The sequence below is a fragment of the Gymnoscopelus microlampas genome (genome assembly GCF_963454915.1).
Source record: "Gymnoscopelus microlampas genome assembly, chromosome: 16".
NCBI lineage: Eukaryota > Metazoa > Chordata > Actinopteri > Myctophiformes > Myctophidae > Gymnoscopelus > Gymnoscopelus microlampas.
Genome location: NC_139953.1, coordinates 19,062,459 through 19,072,384, shown reverse-complemented (window position 1 = coordinate 19,072,384; position 9,926 = coordinate 19,062,459). Strand labels below are relative to the sequence as shown.

Sequence of the window (9,926 nt, the reverse complement as noted above, 5' to 3'; positions counted from 1 at the left end):
AATGTCATAATGTGTTGGTGCTGGTCACGGTAAGCCTCATTTAACATATTAATTGAGATAAAAAAGACATCTAAATCCAAGCATGTTTTGGCCTAGTTTCCTGTTAATTTAACAGATCCAGTAATATGGATTTGGGATCAGGATAATGCATTGCGTAATGCAGTGGTTCTCAAAATGTCAAGGACCCCCTAATTGACACTTATATATTAGCCCGCGGACCCCCATTTGAAAAGATATGCCAGGGACCCCTTAAGAGAAGATTTTTACGGGTCTAGCAGTGATTCTCAACCATTTTAATTTCAAGGACCCCCCAGTTTGACATGCATTAGGGCTACGGACCCACATTTAAAGGCATTTATATCTCTGGGACCCCAATTCATATTGTAAAATCAATGTTAATTTAACTCTGAGAGTGTACAAATGGAACCAAATGGACCCATTAGGGTCCATTTGGTTCCATTTGTACACAGTCAGAGTTACAGACCCATAAGGGTCCATTGGGTTCCTATCCATCATTTAACTGGGGACCCACTTAAATGATGTTTTAAAATATTTTTAAAACATTCTTTTTAATGGAAGACACAAAAAAGTGGGACATTTACTCGCGGCCCATAAAAATTGGTCCGCGACCCAAAGGTGGGTCCCCGACCCAATGTTTGGGAACCACTGGCGCAGTCCTTTTTGAATGCCATTAAACCCTGCTGTACGGCCAACAGCCAATCAAAAACCTTTAACCACAGTCACGGAGCCAATCAGGATGCACGTTCTCTCTGAGCGGGACGCTCCGAAAAAGACGGAAGTATCAGTAGTAACTAGGTAGAATATTATTGTGTGTTGTTGTACACACACAGCGGTGCTGTCTTCTCACTTCTCCTTTTTGTCACCATTTCATTGTTGAACTGGTTGTCCTACGGTCTTTCAACTACACCCGCACAGGTACGTTTTAAGTTTGTAATCAGATGAGAGCACCGCGCGAGCTCTAAAAAATATACTATTCTAATGCACAACACGACAGTAGCTACTAGCTAGCCCTAGCATGGCTGACTGTCTGTAAGTATTACATAACAACACAACACCAGCCATAGAACACTCAGTTCCTTTTCGTGGAGGGATTCGTGGTTCTGCCGCACTGAACAACAACACAATACTATTCTACCTAGTTTACTGATACTTCCGTCTTTTTCAAATGGCCGAAAGGTATATAGGGCTGAAGTGGTTATTAATATATGTTTTGTATAATAATCATAATCTACAAAGTAGTAAATAATGTTTTCAAATCATTGTAGTGGAGCAAAAGTACAACATTTGCCTCTGAGATGCAGTGGAGTAGAAGTAAAAGTACTGAAAACTGGAAATTCTCCAATAAAGTAAAAGATACCTCAAAAGTATACTTAAGTACAGTACTTGAATACATGTACTTATACTTTACACCATTGAGTATTCCATAACACAACACCAGCCATAGAACACTCGCAGAACTTTTCGTAGAGGGATTTTGGTTCTGCCACACTGAACAACATATGTAAATGGTCAATGTCAAGTGTATGGAATATATCAGCCATTCTATGGCTAGACTGACAGTAGCTTACAACAACGTGAGCTGTTGCTTGTTCAAATCTGATATGTTTTGCTTGCTAAATCCCAACTCAATTTACAAGTAACTTAAATGTGGGTTTATGAGCGAGTAGCCATGCATCGTTAAGTAAACTTGACCTTTATTTGGCTCGTGGTACTAAATGAGCCCCCCCCCCCCATTGTTTTCTGTACATATACGTTTATTGTGTTGTTATTATTATTATTATTGTGATGATGTATATTATTGTATATACTTTTTGTGTTATCCTTTTAGCATCATTGTATAGTCTACCACTGTACTATTTGCAAACTGTTGATAAAGTATTCAATCAATCAATCAATCCGGGCAGAGGTCGGACTAAACATTAATTAAACATTAATTTAACTGGTTTCATAATTGTACTTGACAATGTCCAGAGGCTTTTGGTTTTACCTGCTATTAAGAGTATTTTGTTCTATTACAGCATTCACAGCAAGTCCACCCTCATATGACTCAATAATCTGAAAATCCAAGCTCTAGTCATATTATTTGGGGACGACATGGAGGAGCTGTACACCTTGGAGAGGGAGGTAGGAAGGGGCAGCTATGGGGTGGTCTTTGAGGGCCATGTGGCTAAAACAGGAGAGAGGTTGGCCATCAAGCGACTGCCCTGTAGCAACGCCGAGTGCATTGAACTGTACCTACAAGAGCTATGGGCCATGAGAGTGACAGCCAAGAACCACCCCAATGTCATAACTCTCCACAGCTGCCTCCTGCAGACAGGACCTAGGACCCTACAGACCCTGAGAGCAGGGAAGTTGCCTCTGGACCTTGTTGAGAGCGCGTTTAAGGGAAGTGTGGTTGGTGCTCCCCAAACCGAGGAAAATATGAACTCCCAGTCTGCCACACAGCAGCGTGCCAAATCTGTATCGTCCCGACCTAAACTTCATGACAGGACTAACACCGGCCCTGCCAGAAGCACGGTTACTTCTTATGATGCCAAGACCCCACGAAGACCCCCACAGAGGCCCAGGAAGAGGCCAGCCCAGACGGGAGAAGAGCAGCGGGGACCCCAGCGCTGCCTGGCCCTGTGGTTGTTGATGGAGTACTGTGATGGGGGAGATCTGAACCAGTACCTGCTCTCCAGGCCTCTGGATACCGAGCAGAATCACAGCATTGTTCAACAGCTTAGCAGCGCTGTGGCCTTCCTGCATGGCCTAGGGATCAGCCACCGAGACCTGAAGCCTGACAACGTGCTGGTCTGTGTCTCACCAACAGGGCCTGTTGTCAAGGTTAGTCACTCACGAGACAGACAGCTGTGAAGTCTGTGAGGCAGTGTCAGGTCTTTATATTGGCTTGTCGCACTGTTTGTCCTATCATTCATTGCTGCTACTTTTGCTTTTCTGTTTCTGCACCATGACCTCAAGCCAAATGGTATTTGGTTCAATGTATAGTACACTACTTGCGTATGGTGGTGAATTAACACAATATAGTTAGAATTAATTGAATTCACTGTGATGTGTACTGGGTTGGAAAATGTATGTAAGACATTGTAGCTCCAAGTTTCTTTTTCTCCAAAGCAGAATTATATCAGCTATACTATACACTCCTTTATGCTTGTAAAGAAATGGTTAAGACATTTGCACTCTATTTGAGGAATTATTCATTCTAATAAAAAAAGATTTTTGGTGGCTTTCAGGTGGCTGACTTTGGTCTGAGCAAGATGAGTGAGGGTCTGGTGGAAGGCACCCAGCCCAGGCAACACTTCTCCTCTACCTGTGGCTCTGACTTTTATATGGCTCCAGAGGTGTGGGGCGGCCTGTCCTACACAGCCCAGGCTGACATCTTCTCTCTCGGTGTGATGTTTTGGGCCATCCTGGAGAGAATGACCTTCAAGGAGGAAGGCACCACACAGGAACAGCTGGGTAAGTAGGGTAGCATGGTGGTTATGCGGCCATAGCTGAGTGGTTAGTGAGCTTGGGCTGCCAGAGGCCCTGGTTGTTGCTGGTGAGATTCCAGGCCAGTCCAGGAATGTGTCGATATCGATGTGATTCGATCTTTATTTATCTTGAACAAATAATAACATGGTACTACAGAAAACAACATACATCATCAACAACAACACAGTAACAAAGCACAACCATTTGTGTTCAGGAAGGGGCAGAGAGAAGCAAAAGCTTATTTTGTCCGGCCCCCTTCTAACCTTGTCATATAGCAATATATTGTAAAACAGTCATATAACAATATATTGTAAAACAGTATGTTCCAATACAAAAAATAAGTTTACACTCTAAAAATGTGTACATAAATGTAAATCAATCATATAAAAGTAATACAAAAATACATATAAAGTAAACAATCATAGTCCATATAAAATCAACTGTACAACTGTCCATAATTTTGAATGAGTGACTGCAGCGCTTGAACTTGAATATTATTGCAAACTTTAATATTTTTATCAAGATCATTCCAGAGTTGTACCACATATTGAAATGAAAATTTGCTTTGGTGTTGTATGAATAATTGTCTGTTTAAACTTGTGTTTGTATTTTAAATCATAATTACCATCTCTCTCCTTAAAAAGCAAGGGGGATGTGTGTCCCTGTCGATGTGTGTCCCTGACTCTTAACCCCTAATTGCTCCCAGAGCGGCGCTCACTGCTCCTAGTAGTTATAGGATGGGTAAATGCAGAGAACAAAATTAATCTAGTGTAAATATTAGGTGTAAAAAAAAACACCCCAAGGAGTGGGGACTAAATTATTATTATGGCTAAAATATGGTAATTATTTTGTTATGCTTTTGCTCATCTTTCATCAACATGTATTTCCAACTGAAACAATCCATTATATAAAATGATATAAAATGATCAGCAATGAGTCATAAAATGACTCATTGCTGAATAACTATTTTACCAAGATGCCTAGAAACCAACTGATGTGTGATTTCGGGTGTTCGATTATTGTTTTGTGATCAAAGTTCTTTTTTTATTTGACCGTGGTTGAAATCCTTTATAAAACAGAAAGGTTAGGACTTTATGTATGGACTGACTATATGTAGAGAGCTAGGTGTGAACTCAATTCACACTGTACGTAGATAAGCAACCTGAGAGATCCAGAGTGGCATTCTCCTTTAAGGATTGAAAGATCTGCACCCACTACTTGTGATGACGACTCCAGAGAGACAGACATTATTAGCTGGATTCCAAATCAACAGCAGCCTCTTCACTGCCAGAACATTAATGGTTGCGGTTGAAGTGGGGTCAGACTGGCAGATGCTGGTTTATGGCACATTGCCCTCAAATGAGTTAATTGAATGCCACATATTAAAAAATGTCAGATATAATGGAATACATTTGTCACAGTTATGAGTCTAAATGGCATGGGGTTTAATATTGATTTATGAAATATGCCTTGTGATGCAAGCCTATTTCTCTGCCGTCTAAGCCATTTCTATGATAATATCTTATGACGCAAATTTCTTTTTGTTACGTCGGCTAATTAATCTAAATTTACCAAGAATTGTATTTGATATGATTTTCAATCTCCCACTGCCTACATTGATGACTAAAATGTGATGTTAATTCACGAAAGAGCTTGTCAATGGATTTGATCCGAACTAAGGGCTTGATATACTTTGTCATGCTGCGACGCGTTGTGAGCTTGTAGATCAGGTATTTTCAGTGCTGATGTAGCACTGGGCATATGCTTTTTGGACCAATGCTGACATCAGACTGTCTTACAGTATGTCACCTCACTATTTATCTTCCACCACACAGCTACGAACTTCAATAGCACACATTTTATTGAATGATCATTCCTTTGATTTGATTTCCTATTCATTTTTGGACGGATATGTTGAAAGTAAGAATATTTTCGCTATCTCAAAGTCGGAATGCTAACACAATTCTTTAAACTATTAAAAAAAATGACTGCAGGTTTTTTTGGGGGCCTTTTTAAAGCTAAAACTCTATATTCTATATTAGTAATCGTTGCTATAGATGTTCAGTAACAGAGTCTTCCCATCTCTCCAGCCCTTTAATAAATAATAAAATGTATTTTCAGGTAGGTTACCAATTTCTTCCAATCAGGAGAGAAAACCCATTTCCCAGCTTAAATTTTATATTGTTCCAGTTTCAATTATGTATGTTCATCTTTTTTGTTTCATTACTCTCTCCTGATAAACTTGAAAATGTATTTTCTGTTTGCTAAAGTGCTGTTGAGATTGGGAGACTCCTGTTACTGAAGAAACACTCTAATAACTATTACTATCAGAATATAGAGCTATATCACTTTCACCACAAGTAGTGTGGGGCAAAATGCTCTTAAAATAAAAACTACTTTGGCATTACTCTCATCAACCTTGAAACAAATGTTACCTTTAAGCTGAGTCAGTGAGCTGACAATAGTCTTTTGTGCACACACACACACACACACACACACACACACACACACACACACACACACACACACACACACACACACACACACACACACACACACACACACATTGAAAGTTGCTTGTGGTGTATTTTGTGAAGCACTGTAACCACTGTACAGTAGACCCTTAAAGTTATATTGAAAGCCATTTTGTTTTGCTAATGTTGGCTCAAATAACCATTAGTACAGTACAGTGTTTGTGTATTTAGAATGTGAAGATGTGTGTGTGAATGAAGCTGCTACATCAAAGGTGTGCGGTTAACCTGGAAATAATTATAATAATAATCTCTAGCCAATGGTATAATATACAGTGTGCCAGAAATCTCGATAATACTTGTGAGAGTATCCTGCAAGGAGACGTTGGCTGTACAGAGCACAGTGGTGAATATTTGCAGAGTGACTCAATCTTTTCTATTATATTTTCCTAATTTCCTGTCAGCATTGCCAAGTGACAAACAGGACATGTCTTAATGCGTAAGTGCAAGGTTCTGCACCATGCTGTCAGGCAATAATAGAAAGACTATAATACATGTCTGGTTTCATTCACAAAAATAGACCTGGAGGAGCCAGCACCAACTTTTATGACACGATATTAAGGTTTTGCACCTCAGAGTCTCCCTTCCTTCACTGGATACACCATTAGGCAGAAAGGAAATGGGTTGGCCTGGAGAGGTATTGCCGATCTTGAATGGACAAATTGGGCCAACACAATTCAAAGCGGGCACCCATTAGTGTCCACTTTGTCCAGGAGAAAATGGAGAGAGGAAGTGGGATGCTTTTCATGGTCGGTTAAAGTGGCCTGTTATTTTACTTCATCTCTCAGACCTCCCTGACCACTTATTTAGCCAGGCACTGGAGAAGAGGTCACACTGACTGGAGTAGTGAGACTCAGTGGGTCAAAATGCCTTTCTCTTACAGCTACTTGCTATTCCATTGTGTGTTTTGTTTGATCTACCCAACTGGAAGTCATCAATGGCCTTGTCTTGTCAAGAGCAGTTAATAAATATGAAACGAACATACCTGGTAATTTTAGGTGGGTCGAGGCAAAGATTTGAAAAAACCTTTGCCTCGACCCACCTAAAATTACCAGGTATGTTCAACGTTTGAACATACGATGATTAATGTTTATTTTGTTAAATAGTGAAAATAGCAGATCTACAAGCTCACTCACAGGTTCTAGAGTTGCGTGTGAGCTTGTAGATTGGCTATTTTCGCACGGCACCATTGCACAATGAAGTATAATACAGAGTGGTTAATCAAAATAATTGATTTAGTAGATAGTAGAAAAAATCTTATTAGAATTTGTTCATGTCAATTCTTTTATATGTATTCTAAATTATTCACTTAACCTACATGAGTGAGATTAAATAGGTTAAAGGTTCTAAATGTCGGTTTCGATATATTTTCGGTTAATTGCCCAGCCTTACCACTTGTCTATTTCTCTCTGTGGTCCTCTCGCTCACTCTTTTCTACTGCCCCCCCCTCTCCATGTTTTCCCCCTTCAGGTGCCTATGCGTGCAAGGGCCGTTGGTTGATCCCCCTGGGCGAGGCGTTGTGGGAGAACCCCAGTCTCCAGCTCAACATCCCTGTGAAGTTTAAGAGGGCACCCCCGCTGCCACCCCCTCCCAGCCAGGCCATGTGCAGCCTGCTGCTGGACATGCTAGCCTCTGACCCGGACGCACGACCCTCTGCCGACCAGCTGGAGGCCTTCGTCCACTCCGCCATAACGGAGGACTCCCGCTGACAGGAAACATGCAGTAGGGCTTAAGAGTCAAAAGGACCCTAATGGCCTGTTAGTCGTAGCAGCCAAAACATTGAAACATTGACCCATAGGCTCTCTTCTGTCTGCACTTGTGACCAAATGCAGTATACGAACACAGCATTCACAGCTGTGATGGACCAACTGGTGTTTGGCAGGGCCAACCCTAAACAACCCTAAATATTTGTGTTTGGTCTACTTAATACTTGAGAATCTTATAAAGAACTTTACTTAATACTTGATAATCTTATAAAGAACTTTTGAGGAACAATTTAAATGGCAAGGGAGTAGCATAAATAATGATTAATGAATCTTAGTTGACCCCTGGAGTGGAAAACCAGGCTGCTGACTATGGACCCCCTGACTACACTGTCCTGCAGTTTAGCATGTAGTGACGTTCATATACTACTCTTATATGGAGTTCTACTGGGATCCATTGAAGTCTTATTTACTGTAAGCATCATGCTGTGAGGTTTTATGTAATAGAATATCAATATAGACAGGGGCGGGTACAAAATCATTGCTTACGTTAAGGTATAGAATTGTGTGGGTTGCGTCTTTGAAATATTGACTGATAAATTTCAGGTAGCACTATTTTTCATAGTTTGATAATGTTGTAATTTGTAGGTGCAGAGGTTTTATTTAGTTTGATTAATAAATTAACTTGAGATTTATTTGTAAGTGTCCAAAAAGAACCAAACTACAGAGGCTTATGTTCCCAGTGGAGTGTATAGTGTACTGTATTCTCCACCAGCAAGCATATCTTGGATATGACATCAGTCCTCTAGCTATGATGTGTGATACTGTAACATTGGTTCTGAACCTGGTGGTGGGCCGCAAGGGTATTGCAATTGGGCAACCCAAATGATTTGCCAATTATTTCATAATAATTGGCAAAACGGCAAGATTTTAATGATATTATGGCATTAATATTAAAAAGTGATACCAATAAAAACGTAAAGAATACTACTAAGAATACTTAGGTTCCATTGATCCAAGGTAGAACACAGTCGACTGATTGATCATTAAAATAGACGTGCTCTGAAAAATGCACGCGGCCCACCCATCTGACCACTTAACACGGCAGCCGCTTTAAATATTTTCAAGTGGGCCCTGCATCCTGAAAAGGTTGAGAACCACTGCTTTATAACATTTTATTGCAGTATTTCCTGTGAGGATCAAATAATTTAAAGGCAGGTGCTGAACTTCAAACTACAAAACCTAAAGACAAAATAAGAGTTTGCACACTGAAGTTCCCTTTTGCATATTTATTTTTGGTGCCACCTGAGTGGGCAGAGCGACGTTACGGGCACACTGCTCTAATTCAGACTAAAAATAAACACTGTGGAAAAATCTTTGCACTGATTAGTCCAGCGGTTTGCGAGATTAGCCTCAAACAAAAACCAACAACACAGCAAAAACTAAATATCTTCCCCCTTATTAAATTATAAGTTATAGTTGCTGTTGTGCTGTGCGGAGTGGAGAGAACGGTAAAGGCATGGCCTAAATTATAGGCTTCAGCCACAAAGTAGTACGCTTTGTATTGTTTTTTGTAGATGTTTAAATCATACACATTCATTTCAAATATATCAACATTAAACTAAGGTGCAGAGCTTTGGATGAATTTTGCACTGCAATCTATTATTGCACTTCCTCGCTCCTCCAGACAAAATAATTGACCTGTATTGTATATGTATAAAGAGGGAAAGGATGAATAAAAGGTCATATTTTCTTTGTTAATTGCATACCCATAGCCTTACAAGACAAAGAGAAAATAGTATTTCATCAAGTTAACCCTCTCTGTCGTATGGGAATATGCTGTATTTTCAATGCACTGCCATTTTGTCTCACTTGTTTTGTTCTCATTTTGAAGCTCATTGAATTGTATGAAATGTGGTCAAATTAAACTTTACTTGAAAATTGCAACAAATATCACCAGCATATTTTTTTCAATGTGATAACTGAATGAATACCTACTACCAAAAACATGATACAAAAAAAAACTGTTTGCCAATACCAAATGGCAGTCAATCCAAGAGCACATGCTTTAAACAGGCAAAATAAATGTCCCCAACCAGTAAACAGCCCAGGCCAGCCCATTGACAATCTAAACAAGCAAGCAAACGGGCCGCTTGTGGGTGCCAGTTTAACCTACCGTGCCAATGTTGTTGGGTGA

At 40.1% G+C, this 9,926-nt stretch overlaps 1 protein-coding gene across 1 annotated transcript; it reads left to right on the top strand.

The window, feature by feature from the left end:
* The first annotated feature begins 809 nt into the window (after nt 1-809).
* Nucleotides 810-9,663, top strand: LOC311063520 (serine/threonine-protein kinase pdik1l-B). The gene is made up of 4 exons (XM_084082999.1): nt 810-936; nt 2,040-2,847; nt 3,255-3,480; nt 7,497-9,663. The coding sequence occupies exons 2-4, from the start codon at nt 2,116-2,118 to the stop codon at nt 7,733-7,735; spliced, it is 1,197 nt and encodes a 398-aa protein (XP_083939125.1). The 5' UTR covers nt 810-936; nt 2,040-2,115; the 3' UTR covers nt 7,736-9,663.
* The last annotated feature ends 263 nt before the right edge of the window (nt 9,664-9,926 follow it).